This window comes from Chaetodon auriga, chromosome 19 (genome assembly GCF_051107435.1).
Source record: "Chaetodon auriga isolate fChaAug3 chromosome 19, fChaAug3.hap1, whole genome shotgun sequence".
In the NCBI taxonomy this organism is placed as follows: Eukaryota; Metazoa; Chordata; class Actinopteri; order Chaetodontiformes; family Chaetodontidae; genus Chaetodon; species Chaetodon auriga.
This window is the reverse complement of record NC_135092.1, coordinates 3814837-3842820: the sequence shown is the minus strand read 5'-3', so window position 1 is coordinate 3842820 and position 27984 is coordinate 3814837. Positions and strand designations below refer to the sequence as shown.

General features: G+C 40.7%; 1 protein-coding gene across 8 annotated transcripts; it reads left to right on the top strand.

Moving 5' to 3' along the window:
* The first annotated feature begins 158 nt into the window (after positions 1-158).
* On the top strand, positions 159-26536 carry LOC143338075 (tropomyosin alpha-4 chain-like). Of its 8 annotated transcripts, none has more exons than XM_076758219.1 (9): positions 159-404; positions 5524-5649; positions 15820-15953; positions 16851-16968; positions 17474-17544; positions 20096-20171; positions 20946-21008; positions 21116-21185; positions 23095-23477. In XM_076758219.1, exons 1-9 carry the CDS (start codon positions 291-293, stop codon positions 23175-23177), a joined length of 855 nt encoding a protein of 284 aa, XP_076614334.1. In that variant the 5' UTR covers positions 159-290; the 3' UTR covers positions 23178-23477. The 8 variants fall into 8 exon arrangements, with proteins under 8 accessions (XP_076614334.1, XP_076614335.1, XP_076614337.1 ...); XM_076758220.1 differs by lacking the exon at positions 23095-23477 and adding an exon at positions 25007-26536 and having other exon boundaries at positions 182-404; XM_076758222.1 differs by lacking the exons at positions 20096-20171; positions 23095-23477 and adding exons at positions 18860-18935; positions 25007-26536 and having other exon boundaries at positions 182-404.
* Positions 26537-27984: the final 1448 nt, after the last annotated feature.

Here is a 27984-nt window from a genome sequence, read left to right as displayed (position 1 = left end):
GATTTATTCACACGCGCTCAAGACACACGTCACGCGCACAGACCGGTCAACTCTCGCTGCCTAAATATGGACAACGTCCCGTTGAGATCCACGCTGAAAAAAAAGTCTGGGGCTCCTGCGGCTGGTATTCCATCCTCGAGCTCTGCCCCGAGCCGCTCAGACGAGCCTTCCGCGCGCTCCTGTCCGCCTCTGTCCCCGCCACAGACCGGTGCCTCTGCCTCTGCCTCTGTCTCTGTCCGGATAACCAAGCGCACTTTTCCTTCTGCTGCGAACTCACAACCTGAGGAAACATGGAGGCCATCAAGAAGAAGATGCAGATGCTGAAGCTGGATAAGGAGAACGCGATAGACCGGGCAGAGCAGGCTGAGGGGGACAAGAAAGGAGCGGAGGACAAATGCAAACAGGTAGAGACACACGGAGCTGCACGACACCTCAGAGACAGCTCGATCAGTTAGTCACCTCAAGTGAATCATTAATTAATTAATAAATAGTTTTTAATGTCTTTGCACGTGTGTTTGTAGAAATTCCAGGTGAAATTCCAGATTTTTTTCTTTCAAGTATGATTAAGGCAATAAGAGCATAAAAAGTGAACTCAAATAGAACATTAAACTAAGAGAAGAAAAATCATGAGCAAGTTATTGTGTCCAGTTTGTCAGGAGTTTTAAGTGGAGAGCAAAAGAAAGCAGCAGCTGAACATCAGTGAGTTTGAAGGCATGATGGATTCAGTCAGTCTGGGTCCTGGAGGGTCCTCTGAGCTGAGGCACCGATAGGCTTTATAACTGAACAAAACCACGAGGATCCTACAGCAAGGCCATGTAACTCCTGAAAGATAAAATACAACGTTCTTCCACTCATTTTGAACTCATTAGCTACAGCTTTACCTGGTCTGGTGTGACCATAGATATTACTGTGCGCTGATGTCACTGAGTCAGTTTGCTGACTGTTCTATTTTGTACCACTACGCTGTAACAGTTGCCATCAGCTTGTGGTTGTCGCTGCCAGCCACAGTGGCCAGTGTTAATCTAAGGCTGCCTGCTTTAAAGGTGCTGAACGCAATCTCAGAAGGGTCTCAAAAATGCACAGGTAGCCAATGGATGCTACAATGGGGGTCATGTGACCACTCCTCCCACAACCCCAATTCCAAAAAAGTTGGGGCGCTGTGTAAAACAAATAAAACAGAATGTGATCATTTGCTAATCCCTTTTGACCTATACTCAGCTGAAACAATATATTTAATGTTTTACTTCATCAACTACATTGATTTTTATAAATATCTGCTTATTCTGAATTTGATGCAGCAACATGTTTCAAACAAGTTGGAACAGGAGGATCTAAAGACTGGGAAATTTGTGGAATGCTCCAAAAACACCTGTTTGGAACATTCCACCGGTAAACAGGTTCATTGGTAACAGGTGATAGTATCATGATTGGGTATGAAAGGGGCATCCTGGAAAGGCTCAGTCATTCACAAGCAAGGATGGAGCGAAGTTCAACACTTTGTGAGCACATGATTGTATAAAGGATATGACTACATGGACTCAGGAACACGTCAGAAAACTGATGTCAGTAAACACAGCTTGTTTGCAGATGACTGCATTCTGTTTTATTCATGTTTTACGTGGTGTCCTAACTTTTGGACTCAGGGTTGTAGTCCTGGGTGCAGCCTAGTTCAGCATTATGAGTATATTGACTGATATTAGCTTATAACAGATATATGAGCATATGTATTATGTATCTAAAAAGCTGCAGTACAGAAATGTCACAAACATTTTTGAGGGAATTAGAATTGTGTCTTTATTACATAGATTGTCCACCAGAGAGCGCTGATAATTTTTAAACATTTTTACAATGAAACATGTCCCCTTCAGTAGATACCTTGATCACAATTCTTTAAGAACAAATTTAGTTTCTAATTAACTTATGTGGGCATGTTATACCGTTATTGGCCAGATGTCAACTGATGACTTTGCAGTTTATGGTCGGCACCTTAATCCCTAGACAAAATTTATGGGAAACTTGTTTGGTTATCGTATATGTAATGTGATTGGCCAATATATCATCAGATTTTTAGTAACTCTCAAGTCTCCATATTAAATCTAGTATCGAGCTAATTGTGAACTAATGAAGGTGGGGAAGAGATGAAATGGAGATACAGTAATCTTAACAGTCATTAGAGGTAGTTAATCTGCTGTTTGCATGTTGGAATGTTTTTCATGATTGATGAATTACTGATTAATTTGACAACACAACTGACTGGAAAATCAAAGTTGTCACTCTGGTCAAACAACACAAATGATTTTATTGATGGGAAACGAGCCACATAAAACCACTTCAGGTTTATCATTTTGTGTCATTTTGGATTTGACTCACTAAATAACTGAGGATCGCTTGTGTGACAATGAAAACAGATACTATGTCTGTGACCCTGTGGAAACGAGTATACTGAAAATAAATGGAGGCTTTATATGAAACTTGCTGTGCAGCATATCTCACAGAATCAACAAAAATGAATATACACCATAAAGGTAGAAGAAAGAAGAAGAGATTGGAGTGCTGTGTCTGTAATCCTCATGACTCCCTGGACTATAAATTACAATTTGGTAAACTGAAAACTGAGAACTTATTCAAGTATGACTGGCTAAATGGATAAACAGCACAGCATAATACAAAAGTGTTGAACTTATCATTGAACTTATTGAATTTTTCCAATTTTCATTGTTGCCAATCACATTTTATTGTTGACTGAATGGTACAGAATTGCGACAATGTGAACACACAGGACGAAACGTGTTGTTTTTTTCTATCTAATGGTTAACTAGTGCACTGGCCATGGAAATAAATAATGAACAAATTGTTTGATGAAGTCATTTATAAGATCTTAATTCAACTCTCACATTGGAACATACAGTAATCGCAAAACGTGAGCAGCATGTGCACCGTCACTCACGGGAAGCTGTGCCCTAATGACCTATGTTAGCTCTTTCATGCAAATACCAGACAACAAGCCAAGTCATTTACATAAAGCTTCAGCATAATATTGTCCAGACTAGCCTCTTAATAGCGCTACCTATGGTTAGTACTGTCATGAACCACTTCTTTGAGTACCTGGAAACAACTGAGGTCTGAACTCTTGTCACACAGCACATTTTATCCTGTTATGGCAGAACGCCCTCACAGACTTGATGTGATGATGTCAATATGTCAAGGAACATATGATGAAAGTCTGCGACAGTTCAGTTCGTTAGTTGGACATTTGGATTCAGCCATATACCGACCAACCAATAAACATCACCACCACTGATTCAAAACTTGCTGCCCCCTACTCAAATCTAGCTACAGTTTCCAGTTGTGAAATGAGAAACTAGCCATGGCCTATTGTTTCAGCTAAAGAACATAGTACTCCTTAAAGATGACTTGCTGTCCCCTGTGAGTCTCCACACTGTCATCGACAAGATCAGGCAGCAGTCAATGAATAGATAGCAACTTTCATCAAAGCAGCTGTCGACATAGCATTTGTTCCCAGAGGATCCCAGCTTGGAGCTATTACAATACCAGCACAATGACTCTCTGCCCATGAGCATTGAATACTGGCATGTCTATTTCTGTGGTCTGAAGACCCCCACCTTCTTTGAATTGTTGCTCCTCGCAGAAAGACAGTCAATGCTGTTGGTTTGGGAGTTGCCTCAATGTCGACTGTAGGATCAGGACCGCCCGTGGCTATTTGTGACTGAGAGGCCTTACATGGCTACATGCTAGGAGAGACTGTCAGAAGTGATATAGGAAGGACATTTGTTCTTGGAACATTGTGGTGGGACCACATCAATGTCATTTACAATTGGCTTTTTATAGTCCTTAAAGCTGTTGCAGATGTCAACTTGCTGAAACAATCTTTGGAAATGAGTCATTGCATAATAAAAGCCTCAAGTCCAAAATGGAAGGGGCTCATCTCATTGTGAACAAGACAATGCTCAGCATTGCGGCTTGTCAGTGTGATATTTTCTGTTATGGGGTCATAAAAAGGTTTGGGCACATGAATTTCATGACAATCTGCCCATTAGATAATTATTGGAGCATCCATAACCGTAAGGGTTCATCCTCTGAGGAGCGTAACTCTGCACATTAAATTTCATACAAATGTGCCTGTTAGATTTTGAGATTGTATATGATTTGGTATGACTGTATGGGACAATACACATTAGTTAGCTGCATATATGATATAACTGACACTGCAAACTTGAATTTACAGGAGGGTGGTGGAATGTGGTCATACGTATGTGCCATGCTCACCAATAACTGTAAACTATTAAGTCTGTGAGGGCGCTATGCCAGGAGGGGTCAAATTGTTCTATGAGACGGTCCTTCAGAGCTCATTCGCCTGATTTGTTGCTAGAGGAAAGGTCGGCAGGTCACCCGAAACATTAGGAAACATCCTGTGGACACTGAATATTCACAGTAGATTTCAGGGGAATCTGGTTAGTTGAGCAACACTCCTACAATTGTGAAATTAGAAGAACTTTGAAATAGAGAAACAAATAATGCTGCCTGGAACAATAGCTGAGCATGGCAACAAAAACGTGATTAACGGCCAGGATATGCTTGACAAAGTGTCCATCAACCACATCTAACAGCACAAGTGTTTGTGTTGTGTGTGAAGGTCATGGTGCACTAACTGTTCAAGTGGGGATAACGGTGCAAACTTTCAGTTTTTCCTTGAAAGACTGCACTTGGTTGCTCCGTTAAAAAGTGACAGAACTAGTTGAGTGAACCTTGCCTACCTCTACACCTACACACAGCTGGCCAATCACCCCATCAGTTCTGAGATGGAACAGGTGTGGGGGGTGAGGGTTTAGAAAGAAGTGAGTTCATCTGACCTCTGTAGTCTGCTCCTCATCTCTGCTTGAGACTAAGGCACCAAGTTACATTAGCAGCTACTAATATAACCTATTCCAATTTCTGACCAAACTGTTGGCGATTGAGTTGCATTGTGGGTAATGTAAGTAAAGTACAAAAGTACGAAAGTACAAAGTTTTGACAAGAAGAGCATGTTGAATAAAAAAGACAAAAAATCTCTGGTTCTTCTGCATCAGTTTTGATCCCTTTTTCAAAAGTGTCCATCATGAGTTTGACAGTGTTACAGAAGTCCTACTGGTAAGGCTGAAAAAGATGATGGTGAAAGATGGCTGAATATCAAAACAGACAGTACTGACTTGAAGTACGAGAACAGATATTTTGACAACAACCAAAGTCCTGAGCTTTGTGCATCCAGCCATCCACCCTGACCTCCTTATCCTCCTCCATTCATTTATTCCAAAATGTGTTTGGCAAAGCAAGTTATAAGTATAATAATGTATTTTGTTAGAGACAGGGTTTGCTGAGATATGTTGTTCTGAACACAGGCCATGCTGCGAGTAGTGCAAAAAGAGGTCCAGTTAATCTTTATGATGCACACATCAAAGACCATTTATCCAGATATCTAATATGTTCTCTTTCTGTGTATCCCTTCCTGTGTGTTGGTGCCTGTAGCTGGAGGAGGAGCTGCTGGGTCTGCAGAAGAAGCTGAAAGGAGTGGAGGATGAGCTGGACAAATACTCAGAGTCACTTAAGGATGCCCAGGAGAAGCTGGAGCAAGCAGAGAAAAAAGCAGCAGATGTGAGTGAAGGGAGCTGATGCCAGGGGTCACATTACAGCAGAGAGCCAACTATATTAAGACCACATTAACCTATTGTGCTCAGTCCAGTCACATCTGATCCCTCACACAGTCACACAGGTGTCATGTTGTTGACTACATATGCTCTTATTCTGAAATGTTTCATATATCACCACTCAGACTGTTTGATTCAGGTGTTGTAAAAAGTAGCAGCAGGTCGTTTAACTTGTATTACTGCACAGTTGTAAATTTAGACCATCAGCGACATTGCCAGTGCCTTAAGCCAGTAAGCCAGCAGTGTCAAGTCTTAGCTCCTCCTGTGTTTTAAATATGCACAGGGCAGTTTGTTACTGTCAGTCAAACTTTATACTCCCACCATCACACTCCAACATCTCATACATGCCCAATAATCATTCTAATGTTTATTTTGAGGAGCACAAATTACAGCTGGTTGTGCTAAATCTCCAAAGCATCATCATTAGCTACTGCTGAGTAGCAGTCTCACCACTGAGCTGATCTGTCGTGTGCAGTATCAGATTCTACCAACATATCATAAAGCTTGTCAGCACCTCAAGGCAAATGCCATCCATTCTAACCAATCTGGAGAGCTTGGCGTAAAGGCTTTGGTTTCCTTGCTTGGTTCCATCCTGTGCAAATGTTGCTGCTCCGAGGGCTGCTGTGAGCTGAGATAAAAGTATTGTTAAATAAAAGAATACACCAGTATTCTGTAATCTACATAATGCATCAATATTAACCTTAACCACTATACTGTGTGAGCTATTCACCTTTTCCACACTGTGTTTAACACTGTTGAACAAGGACTGTAGACAAAGTGGTGCCACTGCAGAGCAAAAAATGCAGGTTAGTTAGAGTTAGAGTTGATCCTGGCTAAACCTTTGCTGCAGTGAACTTCATTTGGCAAGACATGGTGTTGACCAGTCGAATTTGTGAAAACCACACATACCAGGTAGGTAGCTTTCCTTGTTATACACTGTTCAGACTGGTTATTAAAAGATCCATTTCAGTGCACTTCCAGTGTAAATGATGGGATACAAACAGTGCAGTGCTCTTTCCATGTCAAAATGTGTTTAAAATGTTATCTGAATCTAATATAAAGCTAAAGAATCCAAAGCCAGAGTCTTTTTAGTTAAAAAATCCTCAAAGTTCCCACTGCAAACACAGAGTGAATTTTATATTATTTTTATACTAACTTCTGATCGCCACTGGATTTATCTACTTCAGACTGCTCATATTAGTTTCAGATACAGCCCATCACAACCCATTTCCCCTTGACATTTTGCCATGGTGTCTGTGAACTCATTCAAGTGTGCTCACATCCTCCCTCCTTTCATCAGGCTGAATCAGAGGCTGCTGTATAAGTGCACCATCACTGTCTTTGACAGGCTGACCTGAAGCTGCCACAGAAAGTACAAACCCAGTACTGGGTTTTCTTGGTGATGAAGCTGATGTTCATCTCCCACTTGAGGTCCTGTGTGATAACGACTCCACAGTGTCAACTGGGGAGTCACACACGAGGTGATGGGAGCGGGTGGTGCTTGGCTCTTTCTGAAATCCACCACCAGCTCCACTGTCTTTAAAGCACTGAGCTCCAGATTGTTCTTCTTGCATCAGGCCACCAGATGGTGAGTCTCCCACCTGTGGGCAGATTCATCCCCACCAGTCCAGTGAGGGTGATGTTGCCTCTGAATATCTGTGAACACCAGAGACAGCTGATCAGCACGGTGCTTCAGGGTGGAGGGAGTCTGGATCAGGCTGCTTTTAGGGTTTTCTGTCTGTTCCCTGAGTGCTGTTACACTATTCCTAACTATTATTTCTGTACATTATAGAATTTTCTGTATTTCTGCATAAATATGATCTTGAATGTGATCCGATCTTCATCAAGTCCTAAACATACATGAAGAGGGCCCAGTTCAACAAATGAGACAAATGACATTATGTTTTTTCAGTCTTTGTTGGAAAAAGTATGTGAACCTTTCATTCATCGCCTGATGTGACTCACTTGAGCAACGACAACTTCACCCGATGTTTTTTGTAACTGTTAATTAGTCAAACACATCAGCTTGGGGGAAGTTTGGCCCATTCCTCCTTACAAAACTGCTGGATCTGCTCTCTTCAGGTCTTTCTACAACATTTCTTTTGAATTAATATCTTGACTTTGACTCAGCCATTCCAAACCTTATAGTTTTTCTACTTCAACTATTCTTTTGGAGACTGACGTGTGCTTTCTACAGAATTTTCTCCATTCGCTCAGTATCTGTCTGACAGTGGATTGGTGAAGACCAAACTCTGATGACCATCAACATCTTTTTGTCTGAGCTCCACAGAAATTTCCTTTAATTAAGAAATGACACACTTGTACAAGTCTGTGGTGAAGATTTTGATGATAAAAGACCCGGGTTTATATTCTTTCAGTAGGGCAGGGATGATTAAACTCACACCTGATTGTCATCCCACTAAAACATCTTGCTCCAATGACACCTTTAAATGAAGTAACAATCCGAGAGGTTCATGTTTTTTCCAACAAAGACATTTACTGTTGGATAATCTTACTAAATAAGTCGATAAATAATTAAAAAATTGTTTTGTACTTTCTAATTAACCGAATCCTCTTGATCTAGTTTTAAGACTTGATTGAAGATCTGATCACATTTAAAATACATTTATGCAGATATATATATATCTTAAGGGCTCGCAGACTTTCTCGCAGCATCGTACAGCACCTCTAAGCTTATACACACACATCAATATATGTGTGTGTCTTGATGATGAGGACTGGTAATTCTGGATAGTTAGGACATTTATGCAGGTTTCCGTTATGTTATGGATCATAGCATTTCTGAAAAATTACAGTGCAAAATAGAGGAAAAACTGAAGAGTGAGGACTCACTTGATTTGTCCTGACAGGAACGGGACTATCCTGTGTGCAGTGTTACTGTTATATTACCAAAGATGGAAAAGAATGTGAGCAAAGCATGAATTTGTTTATGCTTACTGGAGTCTGCTACTGTAGGTGGTGTTCCTTCCAATATGAAAATATCTGCCTCACGTCACCAAGTTCTTCTCACAAACACCATCAGATATGACGGGACAACTGTTTATTGGAGAAGTCCTGTGCCATTTACAGTCATCAGTGCCTGAGCGATTATCTTTCTGTTAAATAGCTGCATTATATAGTTATTTATGTGTGATTCTAAATATATAGTATTTATAATATATTAGCCAAAATACTCCAACATAAACCCATACCCATTCCTAATGTCCACTGTGCTTACAAAGGAAATGTCAGAATAACTCTATTTAGAAATATATTAACAAATTAACAGCAACAGTATTAATGAACAACACTCTCAACATTAATATACAGTAAAATCAAAAAATTCAGCACAGCGTACTGTCTATTTATACTGAGCGTGTATATTAATCAGTGGGATTGCTGGGAAACAGCAGATCTACAACCACAAATTTAAAAAATATAAATAAAAGAGAAGGTGATAAATTGCTAATCCTTTTTGACATATACTCAGCTGAAAGCAGCACAAAAACAATTTATTTAATGTTTTGCATCACCAGCTTCATTCATCTTTGTAAATATATGCTTATTCACATTTCAAACAAGTTTGGAACATTCCACAGGTAAAAAGGTTCATTGGTAACAGGTGATAGTATCATGATTGGGTATGAAAGGGGGATCCTGGAAAGGCTCAGTCGTTCACAAGCAAGGATGGAGAGAGACTAATCTGTTACGAAGTGGTTGCAGGGTGGATCCAAAAGCAGAACATCAGACTCAGGAACAGGGGAGGTATGGGCTGACCCAGGAACAGACTCAGGAACAGGAAGGATTTCAGCCAACTCAGGAGCAGATGTGGCGGTGGCAAACCCAGGAACTGGAGAGATGTTGGCTGAGGTGCTGCGCAGCAGAACCTCCATGGCAGTGGGCAACAGTGAGGATGAAGAGCTGGGCAGCAGTGAGAACGAAGAACTGGGCAGTTGAGGAGCTCAACATCGGCAGGATCACGCCTCCCTCTGGAGGGATTAGTGGAAGGTGGCTGTGCAGGATCAACCCGGGAACTCATTAGGTCTGTGTTAGCTGACTGGTGGGAGGCTATCAGTCTGAAGGGTGTCTGGCTCTAGGGCAAGGTGTAGCAGAGAGGAGGCCAGAGAGCTGAACAACAACGAGCCTCAATGTTGTAAAGAGCCTGGCTTTCTTGTGTCTTGTATCTTGATAGATACCCTGGTCCTCAAAAAAGGAGATTCCCTGGAACCTTTGGAGATGAAATTAGGCAGGAAGCTAGCCAACTCAGGAAGAGGAACTGGCTGGAGGCTAGCAGGGCATTGGCAAGCTGACTCAGGAGCTGGAGCTGGCATGAGGCTAGCAGGCCAGTGGCTAGCCAACTCAAAGCCTGAAGTCTTTCAGTCTTTCAAACGTTTTAACATTGTTAAGTCTTTTATTTCAACTCCTTCCATTGCTTCTTGCCTTTCATGTGAATCTTCAGTGTCTGAGAACACCAGTCTGAGCCAGGAGTCCAGAAAAACTGCAGATTTAGATTTAGAGATTCAGGATGTTTATTTGTGACTCCGATTGTAGGCTCCAAGTACACTCATGTGAAATTCTTTGTCTGGCAGATTCCACTACAGATTACAGATTACAGAGTATAATAGCAATAAAGGACATAAAAGCAATAACAGGTATGCTCGCCTTTCTGATGTTTAGTAGCATTTTTTTGTGGTAGGTGATCCTGTTGTTGTTTGTTGAGCTGATATCCTTTCTATACAAAAACTAAGCTGAACAAAAGAAATAGAAGACTACTTAATCTACCTACTGAAACTACCAAACATACCTCAGCACTAAATAATCTAAATCTAACGCAGAAACACCTAAAGGATACCTAAAGTACACTAGTATGGAGTTCCCCATATGTTGCCATATGGTGCCATGTTCTTACCAACAAGATGGCTGTCCAAGGAGGGTGCCGTGAGGCAGGTGCTGCTCCTCTGAAGTCTAATATCATTTAGCAATCACACCAATATCTTGCAATGAACAACGACAACAACAATAATTCTTAGCTTTATTTCCAGCATGTCACTGTAATCACCAGCTTTGTAGTGGCATTAATGATCATGTCAGTGCAGTCATGCTGGGATGTCACAAACACCGGCGTTGGGAAAAGCCAGCCTCACTACAGAGCCTGCTTGTCGTTTTATGGGAGCAGACAGTATGGAGCATATCATGATGTGTTAAACAACGGTCAAGCTTCCCTCAACGTAATGATTCACAGAAGAGTCGAAACAGGAACTGAGCATTTTGGAAACTTCTCAGCTACCTGTTGACGACAACTCTCCTACTTTCTAGGGTTGTCCAACTCAATCCAAAGCCTACTGAACAAACTGAACTCACCACGGTGGAAATAACCGGTGATGTGCAATGGAATAGCTGTGTCTTGCTGACTGAAAACTCTCGGAGCAGCTCAGCTCTCTGAGTATCAGTTACCATCAGATTCACTGGCAATTTGATAATAGACCTGAATATATTGGTCAGAAAGAACAAGTAAGAACACTTAATTTCTGTGTCTGTGTCTGTCACTCTTGATGGTTTGTTTAGACCTCCCTCTTCCAAAACACCTTAATAACAACCCTTTCAGATTGCATCTCATGCAGTTTGGCTTAGATCTAATTAATATCTCAGGGTCAAATTCTTACAGTAATTCTAAAGAAACTTGCCAAGCTTTCAATGTTTGACTTCTTCCCTACTGCTGTTAAATGGATGTAGTCCCATCTGGAAGGCATAGCACAGACAGTCGAGATAAATAATGAGCTGTCATCAGTCCTTAGTTGTGATATCAGTGTACTTCAGGCATCAGTTCTGGGGCATCTGTTTTCGGCTCTACATAAACCACTGATGCTGCCTAGGAGATAAGAATTTACTGAGCTATGACGATCTAAATCATATTTACAGATGCTTGTCTTGTCTATAAGATTCTGCATGGCTCAGCTTCTCCCCCTTTGTGCTGTTAGAAAACAGAAAACAACTGATGATAGACTCACCAGCTCTGTGGCAAGAGGGGACCGTGTATATCTGAGGAAGACTGCCTTTTCATTTAAAAGCAATTGCAATTCATGGTTAGAAGACAATTGAGTTTGTGGCCAGACTCTGTAATTTAATAACCTCAGTAATTCTTTATTTTATATGTTGTTGTCCTTGTTTCAAAGTGTTTTATGTGATGGCTAAACTGGCACGTTAACAGAAATGTCTGTTAATGTGCACTGTCCCTGTAATTTTAAACTGTATAAACAAACATCCCATCCATTAAGACCATTTCATTTTCTAATCCTTCAGACTGATGTCACCTACTCCAAGTTATATCCCTTAACATTTGCTTTCATACTTACTTTTCAAGCACAATTTACATGTCAAAACATACACAAATTTGTTCTCTGTCTCACCCGATGCTACGCTCTTTGCAACATGACTTACCTTTTCCAAATAAATTGCTTGAAAGAGCAAATCATGTTATGTTAGCTTTGAGGCTCCCTGTCAAATACAGAGATGGTAGGAAAGCAACAGCACCTATACAGGAAACAAGTATAAGTGAAGTATACACACAGTATATCTGTGCCTTCATCAAAGTCTCTGACTACTCTGAAATTTCTTTGATATGATCTTTACTTTTTGAGCTATGAGAGTGTTTTCAATCATAGGAGGCCTTTCTCAATGCCACGAGGCCTATGGCAAGTTGGGACATGCGTGCTTCATAGTTGAAACTTGGCAAGTTCACCTAGTTTGGTTATCTTCGCTATAATGTATAATTACAATAAAAGGAAATATGATATAAAGCAAAAAAATTTGCCTTTTTCATCTTCATTTATGATGTTAATATGTATACATTTTGAGTATTCCCAGACCTGTAGCCTAAAAAGCCAGTGGCAGGGAAAAGGCTGTAGAAGGTTGTAGTTGTGGATGCTGATGAATGAATGAATCGGGAGAAACAAATTTAGACATTATAAAATTAGACAAATAGCATCAAAATGGATCAGACCTGGATTGCTGTTGCCGTCAGTACACTTTATAAAGAACTGAAAAGGAGGCTTCTCAAGTGAGGAGGCGAATCTGTTAAAGAAGAGACAGGATGCGATGGAGGATGAAAAAATGAGCCTTCATACTATCACTAGGAACAGCATCAACACGTTGATCCAGACGCTGAAGAAACTGAGGTGCTTGGCCTGGTCTACTGGCTTGTCTGTGCAGCCTCCTGCAGGGTAACTGCAGACACCTGTGCCTTCCACTTTCCTTCCTTGTGTGAAGGAAATGATGACCATCTTCCACAGAGCTATGCATTTCCCCAAACCAGAGGATATGGAGGAAGTGGTGCCAGCTTTGTTCACCTTGCTGTGCTGCTGGTGCCTTCAGTGGGTGCAGTATCAACATTCTTCCTCCTGCAAAGCTGCAGAAAAAATGTTACATGAGCAGAAAACTTGTCCCCTAAGTGCTACTGCATCTGTGATCCCAAGGGTGCATTATCTCTGGATGTGTACATTAGCAATTCAGGATCTGTACAAGATGTGCTTGTCCTATGCAGCACATCCATGTACCAGTAAGCTCTGTATCCACTAGCTGGGTGCTTTTGATTGGGAAACAGAGGATGTTGATGTCCTGTTGCCAGCCTGTAGCAAGTAAAAACACTCTCTGTTTCATTAAACACACACACGGTGGCACGGTGGCACGGTGGCAACACTGTCGCCTCACAGCAAGTTCGAATCTCGCTGCGGGCACTGGGTGTGTCCTCCACCATGCTTCGGTGCCTGCTGCTCGAGGAGGGCCTTTCTGTGTGGAGTTTGCATGTTCTCCCCGTGTTCACCTGGGGTATCCTCTGTAAAAATATACCCCTACTACAAACATGCAAGAAGATCACCACCTGACCAATGGTGACGCAGAAGAATGGGTCCCCGGGCGCCGGTCTGGCTGCCCACCGCTCCTGGTCTGCCGCAGAGGAGGGATGACCAGGATGGGTTAAAGGCGGAAGTCAAATTTCACCTCCGTGTGCTGTGCTCGCATGTGTGTGTGACAAATAAAGGGGAATGTCTCCCCCCGATTCTTCTTCTTCTTCTTCTTCTTCTTCTTCACAAACTCAGGAGACACAACAAATGTTACTTTAGTGACGACACATTTCCAATGCAAATTTTGATTACCCGGCCAAGTTTAAGCCCAGCACAACAGGCACAATGCAAGAGCAAGAAACATCACTGAGTGCAATTTTGGTATCTCTGTTATGTTTGCTATCTCTCACGCCAAGGTGATGAACCTGAACTCTGTGGAGGGTAATGTCACAGAAGGCCTCTTCAAAAGAAGCACCGACTTCACTTTTACCACATCTGAATTCAACTAAACTGAAAAGTTGGCAGCCCTGTACTGCAAAGTTTATTGCTACAAAGTTATTTATATAAGAGGGCGAATTGAATAATTTAGGGGAACAATTCAGTAATTTTTAATTATTAGAAATTATCAGTTTGAGGTGAAACAGAACAAATTTAGTAATTAGAAAATACAAATTTAACTTATTAACTGTTAACATTAATTATGAGCACTAATCATCTAAATCGTTTCCCAGTTACCTTCTAGGGCCCGTATGTTTTCTGTCATTTCAGAATAAGAGTCAAATCGATAATCGCTTTATTTTGTAATCGTAACCGGAAGTACCATGCGTTGGTTCCTGCCTCTGACTCCGTTGCCACGGAAACACTGTGACACCTGGGAGAAGCGAAGTTGAGTCTTCACATCATGGCGTCTTTAGCATCCATAGACGGTGTGAGAAGGAAAATTCAAACTCTGCAGCAAGTTGCGTACGAGGCAGAGGACCGAGCCGAGCTACTGCAGGCGGAGGCGGACATGGAGAGGCAGGCCAGGGAAAGGGTAACAAACCGAAACACTGTCTGAAGACCGCTAGACCGGAAACTGGCGGAGTTCATGAGTGAACTTCTGGTCACTCTCAATAGCATGCAGCTTTGAAAGATGGAAAACAGTCAAGTATCACATGTAGAACAGTACTAAAATACATACTGAGTAACACAAGTCGAAGTTAACCGTCAAAGGTAAATGCCATCTTGTCACCTGTGACCGGAAGTTGCTGTGATGCCACAGCTACCGATTCCAGAATGACAGTGCGTCACTTTAATGATGTCAGAATGTAAGGCAGTGATGCATCTCAGCAGGCTTCGATCTGAAGTCCATGAGCTAAAGTTCCAGCTGCCATCCCACTGGAGGTGGAAATTTTTAAATTTGGAAAAGTATGTAAATATTTTGGCAAGATAACATCACATTAGACTTAAAATTCTACTGTGTATCCCAAATTAGGTTGACTTTAAAAACCTTCATTGATGTTTTACTGTGATACTATGATTATTTCTAAGTGTACATTCTTGGTTTGCTTCTCAGTTAAACTGAACTCTGCTCTGTTCAGACACAAAACTGAAAAGCCAAAAAATCTCTAGATTGCGAGGATTTAAGAACTGTCTAATTTTTCTATCATCCATGTCTGAGGTGTGACACCTCAGACATGGATGCTGCTTTAATCCAATAGGTTGCAGACCTCCATTTCACCGTGGCTCTGCCATCCAATCAGCACTATAGGCTTGCCCTTGTCAGACTGTCTTTTGTTTTCTTTTGTTTGTCTAGCTTGTTCTTTTTTCTGTTATTTTTCCTCATCCTTTTCTTACTCTTAAGCAACTTCTCTTTTGTTGGTTGGTGTGTTTCTATTTTCCTTTTGTCTCCTGGATTTCACAATGAGCCAAACCTTTATCAGTATCAGTGTGTTATCTCAGTTTCACTTGAACATTGCTAACTTTTTTAGATTGGACTTGAGTCACATATTAGTCAGTCAAAGTGCTTAAACTGAATTGAGCAGGAAGGGTTTCAGTATGAAGGTAGCCATATTCATCATTTTGATACTAAAAGATTTGAATAAAGATCAAATAAAACTGCAGTTGGTGTATTTATTAATTATTATTAAGTAGTAATTATTTTATGTATTCAGATGTTTATTATTTTATGTCTACTGTTCTATAGGTCTGTGCCATTTAAGCAATTATCACTGTCATCAGCCTCTAATCTACAGTGTGTGTGTGTGTTTGTGTGTGTGTGTGTGTGTGTTTCCTGACAGGCTGAGGCAGAGGTGGCGTCTCTAAACAGGCGTATCCAGCTGGTGGAGGAGGAGTTGGACCGAGCTCAGGAGAGACTGGCTACAGCTCTGCAGAAGCTGGAAGAGGCTGAGAAAGCTGCTGATGAGAGCGAGAGGTGAAGATCTTCATGTCCATCTGACAAAAACTTAACACCAAAGAAACAAAAAAAGTCCTGTTCTTTATTCTTTACCTCCTCTCTGGGTCAGTCCTTTAGTCAGTGAAGGTTCAGTTGTGCATTACCTTCCAATCGTCCACCTATGCAGATGCTTGCATTGCTTTGATAAAACAAAACAGCTAATGAAAGCTGATGTTAGCCCTGTAACCAGGTTTGACATCTATGAAAAAAACAAGATCCTTGCCAGACGTCACAGCTGTCCACATTCAAAGCAGACACCAGCTGGTTTGTTTTGCCGTTTGCACTCTGTAGTGCTGAGGGGGATGCTGTCACATTAAAAAGAGACAGATGCACACCCTCTATATGGAGGTGTTGACTGGAACAAATTAACGTTCTGATGATTGCGCTTATTCATCCCTAGAGGGGGAGTTTGGAAAGTGCTTCTATTTTTAAGTATCCTGCCTTATGGTGGGGCCCTGTATCAAAATCTGTGCCTTTATGCCTTTATTCATTTACACAAATACATTCGTGTTTAAACAAATTACCATAAAAAAAATTGACACACAGCAATTCTGGAACAGGTTGTTGCACAGTATACGAGCACTGGTCTGTTCCAAGGGCTCACTATGTCTTTTCAGACTTGATGAAGCTCCTCCACAGCCAAAGAAGACATTATACATTGTTTTTACAGACTGACCTGACTCATGATTATGAAGCTGATCATGATGTAACATGGTATTCAGATCGAGCGCTTAAACACAGTTGAATCTCCCAAACATTCACGACTTTGATGTAGGTAGATGTTTCACTTGGCCTCAGAGTGAGAATACTGAACGTAATCACACATAAAGTTATATTTTTGACTGACTGACTTATTGCTGTCTGCTCCTCATTCAGAGGAATGAAGGTCATAGAGAACAGAGCAACAAAAGACGAGGAGAAAATGGAGATCCAGGAGATGCAGCTGAAGGAGGCCAAACACATTGCTGAGGAGGCCGACCGCAAATATGAAGAGGTGGAGGAATCACAAGTTTATCATGACGTTATAAACATACAACACAATTATAAACACAAGCTTTGTCCCAGTTCCACGCTACAATCTAACCGTACATGCTGATTCTTTAGTGTGTTCACACTGTAAAAGTGACTTAAATTAAGAAAAGTAGGGATACTAAAAAAAAAACAAAAAAACAGACAACAGATGATACATCAGCTCACACAGCAAATGTCTTAAAGGTTGAAAGTTCTAAACAGATTTTACAAAGTGTGAATTATTTCTGTAACATTCACATTTGGTGAATGGAGGGTGATGAGTTTAGGACTTGAAAAACATTGGCTTTGTCCCATCTCTGAATATCACACAGAGAGTACACAGTACAGTGTGTAGTACAGAAGTAATAACACATACACAGTAATAGTGTTAGTGAAGATGGATGACAGATCCTCTTTCTGACAGAGGAAGAAGAGATAATGGTGACATCGGTTTGGCAGAGTCAGCTGAGTGTGCTGAATGTTTGCAGGTTGCACGTAAACTGGTGATCCTGGAGGGTGATCTGGAGCGATCAGAGGAGCGTGCTGAGGTGGCCGAGGCGTAAGTCAACACCTGCACCACGAAAACTCACACTGACACAAGAGCCGCCGTACATTATTCATGGTGTCATAGTAGAGATCATGTAATCACTACTACGACTACCACATGTGATCGTACACATTCACTTGTCATCAATGACTTTCTTATCATCAATATAAGTTTTTATATTGATAGTAGTGGGAATTGTAAGTGTTGCATGGACTCATAAGTCAAAATGATTCTCTTAAAAACTGCAACTAATGATCATTGTCAGTTAACGTACTGATTCTTCTTTCAAGAAACTGATTTATCCTGTGGGCTATAAAGAGAAATTGCATATGTTTTGCATTCTAACTTTATAAATGATATTTCTGTTGATTGACTAATTGAGTATTCACCTCATCATTTCAGCTCTAGTACAAAGTATTCTTGTACTATAGGGCCATATAACCATGTATGATCACAAGGTGCAGGACATCACAAATGCACTAATCACATAGAGACCCGGGGCCAGATGCATAAACAATGTGTATGCACAAAAACCAGGGATGTGCCTTCTCCATGGACATGGACATGAAATATAAGGTGCATTTATGAACTTAATTTGAAATTATTATGGAGCAATGCATGTTATCATTCATTTTATTTACACTGGAAATAAAATATTTGCATTTTCATTTGATCCTGAATTGCAAAGCACTATCTCTTTCACTATGAGCTCTACACTGAATCAATGATCATTCTTCTGACTTTTCATAATGATAACTGAGAGATTACTGCGATGATGGTTTACAGGTACATGTGATTACTGTTACGGGTGCTTTAAATAACCTCAGCTGCGTGTAATGACAGCTGTTCTGATGCTTTTGGGGAACCTCGCTGATGAAACAGTGAGTTCAGTTGCACTTGCACTTCTTCTTTGCTGTTCTTCTCATTGACAGGTCTAATGGGTGGTGGAACAGGCACAAGTATCGATATGCAAACAGATGTTTTAGTATGTTTCTATGTCCACTTGGGGCTAGCTGTGGCAGTGGAAATGAAGCATGTGCACAATAACTAAGATTTATATAATCAGACGTACGCACAGCTTTATAAAGCCTGACAGAAAGAGTGGGTATGCATACTTCAGCCTTTATGCGTACACAGTACCTTTTGTCGTGAATCAACACAGAGTTGTATACATCTGGCTCCAGGATGTGTGTTTTGTGTTCTCCTTTTGTGTGTTTTGGTGTCATGCAATGCCTGAATACACCACCACTACCACATGTATGGGACTTGTTATTGTTTGTTATTACCCACTGTGCCCCCTCACCCCCTCCCGGACTAACCCCTGCAGGCGAGTGAGGGAGCTGGAGGAGGAGCTCAGGCTAATGGACCAGAATTTGAAGTCCATGGTGTGCGGAGAGGAAGAGGTACTTACTGTACAAACTCTACCGAGGTCTCATTCTGACCTGCTGCCTTCTGCTCCTCTGACCTGCAGGCTCTCGGCACCTGTCTCTGTTTTCTGTCTAACCTGCACCTACGCTCCATGACATCGGGCATGTCCCTCAGGCAGTACTGAAAGGATAAATTTCTTGACATCGTACATTGTCAACAAATCCCATGAAAAGACCAAAAGCAACAATGGGTTGATTCAGGGGCATGTGTTTGGTTATCGGAAGCAGACATTGATAAGATTGTCTATCAATGCTTTGTGGTATGTGTCATTAATACACTACTTAAAGTCACTCTCAAAGTGAACGGAACAAAAAGAGGGTTCTATGTAGTGGTCTTAGGCACTCCAAATTTGAATATATCTTGCTAAGTAGTGTGTGTATCCAAAGCTGGATATATCTTCTTCCTCTGTGCCATACAGCTTCCTTGCAGTCAAACCACGATAGAGCTGAAGTGAAACCAGAACTTCTGGGTTCTGTTCCAGAAGTAAGAAATGCTGATGTGCTGCAAAATTTTCATGGGAGCTGTATATTATAGAGAGTCACAAAGTCATCGCTGTTTAACTTTGTTAAAATCATGGTTTCAATTTCTAATAGCCAGTGCTGAAGTGGATTTGTTTTAGACGATATAAAGTAAATCCCAGAAGATTGCATTGAGTTACAGAGGCTAGACAGGAAGTGATGTCATGACTCGATTAAAAGTCTGACTCAGTAAAGCTCATAATATGGATTAATGCACCACTGAATCTAGTCCCCAGTAAATAAACCATTTCCTCCTGTTTGAGTGATGTTTACTAAAATTATTAAAATAACTATCAGGAAGTATTAAAGACTGACAAACACATCCTTGGTGTGGCTGTTTTCATGAGGTTTGTTGACAATAGAAAAGTATAGAATAACAACAGGCTTATACTTTAACCGTTCTCCCTACGTTTTCCCTTTAAGAACTATTGCTAAATTTTGCCCCGTTTCAGATATAAATAGTTCAGTTTCACGATAGATGTCCCTCTTCTGTCTTTGAGTAAGACAGCGATGGAGTGGTCCTGCAGACAGTGACAGGGTTTGACCTCCTCTGCTGCTCTACCTTCCAAATCACTGCCTTTTCTTCTCTTGCTTTTCCTCTTTCTTACATTGCTCAGTAAATCAGGTGACCTTGAGGAAGAGTTGAAAAATGTCACCAACAACTTGAAGTCACTGGAAGCCCAGGCTGAGAAGGTAAAGTAAGAGCTGAGGGGCATTCAGCCTCAGGACTGGCCAGTCAGACTGCAGACATGCTGTCCATCCTCATGTGTGAAGTGTAGTCTTAAAAAATAAGTCATTGAAGTACTTCAAACACACTCTGATAGGAACCCGTGTCCATTCATCAGAACATACGTAGTCCTCATGAACCTACCGGAGAGGTCCTTGAACAAATGGAGCTTTATTTCAAGTTCTGCATTTGACAAGCCAGACAGTTGACAAATGATCTTAGGCCATGGTCACTGTTCTCATATATTATCATTATAATGGAAAATTTTCAGTTTTGGCTTATGTCCATTTGTACAACATGAACCAGAATTTACCAAAATGTCTTTTTCAGCAGCTATGTTTGATTAAATGGTAGAATCAAAATGAGAGAATGAGTTAAAATCTTTGTTTTCATGCAGCGGACAGAATATTTGTTATCCACGGGGTTAGATGTTAGAGTTGGTTTGAGAATCCTGGAAATACCTTGAAAAAGTCCCATAGCTGTTGTTGAACAATCGCTGTTGTTCAGGTAACATAATGACATGGTTCAGATGTCCTACAGCTACCCAACATTTTCCTCTTTAATCTTGTGTTTCACACCCAATTATGCATAATTGTCCTTTAAAGAAATTCAAAGTAATACAGCAAAGAAGTGGATGTGCCGTCCATTTATGAAGCCTGCCTCCTTTGAGTAGTTCACTCTGTAGTTGTAAATGTATTTTAATTGTGCTTTATTAACACCCTTGTATGTTTGGATTTCAGTACTCACAAAAGGAGGACAAATACGAAGAAGAAATCAAAGTTCTTACTGACAAACTGAAAGAGGTCAGATTTGTTCATATTGGCGTAATTTACAAGTAAATAAACATAGAGGCAGTCTTAATACGTGTCAGACTGTATTGACACATGCTGTGCTGTGGTTTGTGTCCCAGGCTGAGACCCGTGCAGAGTTTGCAGAGAGGTCCGTGGCCAAGCTGGAGAAGACCATTGATGATTTAGAAGGTATTCAACACTCACCTGTCGTCTCTGCCTGTAGCATGACCTGCAGGGAATAAGGTTCAAACAGCTTCACTAATCCCAGTTCCGCTGTTGGAACTGAGCTGATGACTGGCTGGACAGCTGTTCTCAGCACTACAGTTTTGACTAATGAAGCCATTGATCATTGGAAGGACCAGATTGCCTCTAGTTAATTGAGTTCATTTTATTTGTTTGGTTATGCAGTCTAAGACCTGACTTGTACTTAGTACATAAATATATAGTGGTCGCGAGTTTAACCTACCCAGTGGCAGAATGATAGCAGTGAGACTCAGCATTGTTTCTGCTGTTTTCAGCTTTTCACCTCAGTTACATGAGGCTCTATAGAGGCTTAGGGCTCAAATCTGGAATCAGGGTGCTCTCAAGTGCCGCCTGTATGTTTCCTGTAACTTACATGGAGCACACATCTACATGGTTATCACAGTGGCTATATAACACTTAAATTATATATTGTCTGCTATCTACTGTCTGCTACATTGATTGATTCCATCAAACTTTTACAGATGGTAGACCATGCATACAAACAGTCACACATTTTGGGCTATGCACAAACATTCCCTTTACACCTCACAGACAGAAACAAAGTTTACAATATAAGAACCCTCACAGCTGTGTGTGTGTACAGCTTTTCATATTCAGGGTAATTCATAGGTCTTTACATACATACAGCAGAGAAAACAACAGAATAAATGACGAGAAAAGTCAACGGAGTGAAGTTAGAAGTAAGTAAGAAGTAAGAAGCTCGAGAAATTAAAAAAAAAAAAAAAAAGGTCAACGGATAACATTAAAAGTGCAGATCTGAAACCTGAAAGCTGCTTCTAAGTTTCTGGAGCATCCATCCTGGTAAACCTCCACATGGCCAACAACCAGCAGGGGGCATGTGTGAGCATTCTCTGCCTCCACAAGAGCAACCGACTGTGATTCATCCTGCCATTACAGAACACCAGCAGACTGGGCTGGAGTCAGCCTGACACACGGCTTAAAATGGTTTACCTCTGAAGCAGTTTGTGTTTAGACAACAGTGGGACGACTTTTAGCAGGCAAGATACAGAATTAGACTAAAAGTGGAGTAATGTCATGAAGGAGCTATAGTCTGTTACTTCACAGATTCATATTTTACATACACAACATATGATCCATTATGAAATACATGGTCATAGATAACATTACCCAGCAGTCGGTCAATAATTAAAATTCACTCTGCTTTGATCAGCTACAACATTAAAATGCTGCATGCATCTTAATGCATTTATATGATAACATAACACTAATACCATACCAAAGTATAGACTCTGAGTGGTTGTTCTACAACTGGTAACTAGTAACAAGTTAAGCATTGTTTCTGCCACGTTCCATGTTTCTGAGTTTAAGATAAGAAGAATCAGATTTGGTTCATGTTAACATTATCTGATTTACTAGAGACATCCATGTCAGGTACTTAGAAAAGCACAAGCGGTTTACATGTATTGTTTCCTGATGTGGATTTCCTGCATGGCTTCCAAAGGGTTACCTAAACACCCAGATCATTTCAATAACAGCTGAAGTCCTTTTGATCCAGGAGCTGTTTGTTGAGCTTGGTACTGATCCGGTTGTCTCTGGCGTGCGTATATAGAGGTGTTGAGTGGACTCACTGATAACACTGCATGGTTTATTCAGTCTGTGTGTATCTGAACCCAGTCTATAGAGATCAGAGATTACATAATTTGGCTCAGTGAGCTTCAAGTTGAAACTTATTTGCTGTAGCTGCTATTCGGTGAACTGTAGTAACTTCCTGTCCCTTTGCCTCATTCTATTTCCATTCTATGCTTGGTCCCTCGTCTGTGTGTGTGTGTGTGTGTGTGTGTGTGTGTGTGTGTGTGTGTTTCCCCCCCTCCAGATGAAGTGTATGCTCAGAAGCTGAAGGGCAAGGCTCTCAGTGAGGAGCTGGACCTGGCCCTCAACGACATGACTACCCTGTAGCTGCACTCTCACTTCCTCTCTGCTCCTCCTTCCTGTCTGAACTCTTCTCCGCCTGCTCGCTGTTGTTTTGTTCCATTCCACAGTGACTATGGGGCTAGAAGACTCTACAAAATGTAAAGTGCTCAGTCCACCCAGCTTTCAGCAAGCTGTGTCTGTGTTACACAGTGCTGGTCTAAGATACTTCTCAGCCATTCACTGTTGTGTGTCTGCTGGTTCACTGGGTTGATGTCCTCTCTTTATTGAACTGTCCGTGTAAACCTGTTTCTTCCTCCCCCTCTGTAATAAATGTATTAAAGCTTTCTTGACTTTTCTGTCTCCTTCCTGTCTTGCCTTCTTTCTCTTCCGTTTACTCGCTCTATTCAACACTTGTGCATGGGGTAGAGCTGTCTGACACACTTCTCTGTCTTCAGTTCAATTCAGACATCAATCAGACCAAATCTGTTAGGCTGAAGTTTCAAGTTGGACAGGAGCAACTAAAGACTGGGAAAATTGTGGAATGCTCCAACACCTGTTTGGATCATTCCACAGGTAAACAGGTTCACTGGTAACAGCTGATAGTATCATGATTGGTATGAAAGGGGCATCCTGGAAAGGCTCAGTCATTCACATGATTGTATAAAGGATTTTACTATCATCATCATGGCTTATCAATTCACTGAGAGGTTGTTTTTTTGTAGATTTTATGATGTGATTTGGAAACATGACCACCTCTTATATTAGTGACCACTTTGGACCATGGACCACTTTGCAAGTTTGTCCAGTTAAGAGACTTTGGTGAATCTGTTTGATACACTCAAACCAACAAGCCGAAAAGTAAAAAAGCTTCATGAAACGAATACGAAGATGCTCGTGCATGAGGCCCACCGTCACTGAATAGTTCATGGAGATTCCATGTAATATTACAGTTTTTCTCCACTGTTTTGCTGCATTTCTGCCAGCTGTGCTCTCAGGCAGCAAATGCAGTCATGTAGTGATCAAACTTTGAACACATTCACCTAACTTTTTATGATTTATTGTTCTTTTCACACAACTCTCTTTACCTTTTGCATAACTATTGTATAAAATAGCAAAGAACACTTAACACAAGAGAAGAAACAAGTGCAGATTTGACCTGAGCTATTCTCACGTATCATATTTTGTTTTGTTTGAAGATGATCAGTTTCTGTCATGTCGGTTCGTTCAGAGGTACTCTGTAATGAGCATGTTTTTTCTTCAACATAGTAGTCATCACAAACAATGTTACAGTAAACGAGTTGAGGCAGTCAGCTGAGGTATGTACTATTGTTCATGATTTCCTAGTAATTCCCTGGAAAGTTTCCTGGAATTAAATGTGAATATAATGTGGTACTAATTGTAGGCGATAGAACTTCCCAGTGTAACTCAGCCTGATAATTAGACTGAATTCAGACATATCTGGAACCAGGCTGTGTGTTACCTGGAGTCTTTTGGACAGTGCACAGCAGACCAGGAGAAACATGCAAAATGGGAACTTTGTTAACGGGTAAAAGCACAGTTTAACATAAAAAGAAAGTTTCCAGTAATAACAGCATAATGAATGAATGTTTCAACACATTGAACTAAAGTCAAGTCATTGTTTTGAAACTTTGTCACTGTGTTTCCTGTGACTCAGTGTTGAAATAGACTTGATGACTTCTGAAAAGTGATTGATCATTTATTAAGAAAAAACAGCAAACTTTTTTTTTTTTTTTTGACTGTTAGTCAGACAAAATGCATCTTTTTCGAATTAGTGGGTCTCTGGAGTTTCCATGCCTCTTGTCCCAGACAGGAAATGTATTTAGAAGCTCACCTGTGACTGTTTCCTCCTGCAGAGAAACTGGCTCAAGCCAAGGAAGAGAACCTGGACATGCACCAGGTGTTGGACCAAACCCTTCTGGAGCTCAACAATCTATAGAGACCTCTTCAGAGCTGCGTGAAGGACAGCCCGAAGGATACAGAACAAAAAAAGTTGAATCTCCCACCCAAAGCTCCCAGCATATGCCCTTACCAGTGTAATGTCAGCAGTTACTGTAAAAAACAAATACATGTGAGGATCGGCTCAGATGTCAATCTATGGAGCCCCTGAAGTGACATGAAGTGTCCCTTCAAACTAAAAGCTATTTTGTGTACACTAGAAATCACAACTATCTCGAGAGCAGTTGTTCCTGCCAGAAAGGTTTCTCTTGTTTGACCAAACGTGACGGAGCTTCTCTCATTGCATATAATCATGAATGAGCAGAGCCCACTTAGGTATCTTTGAAGAATAATGATAGAATGATAGTTGAGAAAACCTTCTCCTTCACATAACATAGATTCTAGCATGCACTACAGACCTTTAGTTTGTTTTCCCCTTGTTTAATAAAGTGTGATGCAGGAATGTCCAAGACATGTCAAAGACTGTCCTCTAATAAAAACAATAGCGTTAGTGAACGTAGTGACCTGCGTTAATGTTTAACTGGCCATAACGGACCATTTGAATGAATCCTCAGGAGAGCAGTTCATTTCCTGTTTTCTGCTGAGTTATTTTTGTGCATCGAACCACATCTTAACCACAGTGGGGCCAGATCAGAAAACACTCATGCGAGTTTTTGCTTTTCTTGTCTTAAATCATTTGCAACAGTTTTGGAAGTGCTGAGACATGATGTCTGATCAGGCATCAGATCAAAACACACACATTGTTTTTTTTAGTATATTTGATATGTTAATTATTTCAATTCTTATTGGCAAATTATTTTGAGTCATTTTTAGATACTTTAGTTTTAGTTTAGCCATTTTTCAAGGCAGGTATTTTTTTTTTTAGCTTAAAAAATATGACACCTCAATATTTTGAGTCAACATAAGATTATTAATCGATTTCAGTTACTATTGGAACAAACTAGTTTTTCCAAACTGATTTCTCATGTTAACAAAGACCAAATAAAGAAAGTGCTGGGAGCAATAATCCTGACATCTTACTTTGAATTAAGGTTTTATATATTGTACAAAAAGAAAAAGAAAAAACCCTGCAACCCTGAATAATATCATAATTCCAAGATGCCTTTATGGTGTGGCTTTTTATACTGTGGTTGTTTTAAAATGTCAAACATGTCTGAGTCTGAAACACGTCATCTGTCGTCTGTTTGTTACCCACTCTGCCAGGACGTGAGACAGTACTGTTAAACTGTGACAGAGACAAACTAATGATGAGTTGCAGTAGTGATTTCCGTCTGAATGCAGGTGTGCAAATTATTGATTCATGATTAGACTTTTTTTTAAAACTTTGACATGAAGTAAAGTCATTGCATTGTTTCCAAGTTATTACCAATGTAATGATGGAAAATATCACTATCAGCCGTTTGAATTAAACAAAGCAATTGACATGATTTCATTGTCGTTGTTGGAGTGAATTTCTTTGGATAAAATAACAAAAGTTCCAATTATAGCCAATTATTTATGAATCACCTCCATATCTAGCCTATTGGTTCAGACCAGTGACCGTCCTGAACATTTAGGCCACCGCTGCACAGGTAAGTACACGAGAAGTACACCATAAAGTCAAATTCATTATATCAGGATGAATGCCACCTGGGTCCCAACACATACACTGACAAGCAGGAACTCTCCTCAAGAACAAGGAACCTTTGGAGGAACTTTCAGAAGCCACAAACTCTTTCTTTTTTTAATTTCTATTTTTATTTTTTTCTTCACTGTGCCTCAACGCATCACTATGGAGTTACAGAAAAAAAGCAGACCACAAATGGACTGAATATTCACATGCAAAAATGACATGTAAGAACAGTCATTGCTGTTTCATACATCAGTGGAGTAATTTGCCTAGTTTTTAGACAGCGGTGGACACACAGACAACAATGGGCTGAATGAAAAAGCAGCTCCTGGGACTAAAAGGTCCAGGTGCTGTAAAGGCAGCTAAAAGGAACCATGAAGAGGAGCTGATCTGAGGCCCCTGGTGAGCAACTTCCAGTAAAGGACATGGAGGTCAACTCAGCAATGAAGAAACTGAAGCTTCAACCTAACACAATACAAGCAGTTCAACCTAATCTTCCAAATGACACACAGGCTGTTAAAACCACACATGGATGAGCCACAGACATGAGGAAAGCGACCAATAACAACATGAAACATCTCACAAGTTTAAAGACATCCAAACTCTTTATCAAAACAAAGAATCTGCACACAGACACACACACACACACAAAAAAAAACTTCCAGCAAATGACAATAAAGGCAAACAAAAGAGATTTTTGGGAATTCTAAATTCAAGTCCCGCCTTCTTCAATCTCATGGTGCCAGACCACCCCAGCCTGTTCAATGGCCACGTCTGGCCCACGTATCTGAAACATCTGTCCTTCTGACAGAGGAGCTCAGTAAGATTAAACACAGATAAGTAAAAAACCATGTGACAGAATGCTAAACAAACTGTGTGTACCCAGGTTAAAACAAATTCATAAAAAGACGATGTGTTGTCATTATTTGAGAAAATGTCAGGGGTACAGTGTGACCAAATACATGTCAAACATGTCATTCTCTAAACAATCTGAAGAGATGTGCCATCATTAGAACCAGAGAGTTGGATTTTTAGTCGAGGTTCTGCCATGTGCCGAGGACCATTACATAAAACTGTGTTACTCAACAATGTGTCGTCTTACAGCCGAGCTTCTAGATTGTTAGTCTTGTTGCTGTCTCTCTTGAATTTGTGATTAAAACATTCTGCAGATGACAGGACTCAGGTCAGGTGTTCAGTCATCCAGGAGTGTGTGGAGGCGTCTGCCTGCACCTCTGCAGCCTCTCTCAGCAGCAGGGGCTGGGTTGT

Excerpts from the sequence above, each read along its gene's own strand:
- LOC143338075 (XM_076758220.1), top strand. The coding sequence starts at position 291 with ATGGAGGCCATCAAGAAGAAGATGCAGATGCTGAAGCTGGATAAGGAG. Across the intron at positions 20,172-20,945 it reads TGGAAGCCCAGGCTGAGAAG|TACTCACAAAAGGAGGACAA; the intron begins GTAAAGTAAGAG and ends TTTGGATTTCAG. Across the intron at positions 21,009-21,115 it reads TTACTGACAAACTGAAAGAG|GCTGAGACCCGTGCAGAGTT; the intron begins GTCAGATTTGTT and ends TTTGTGTCCCAG.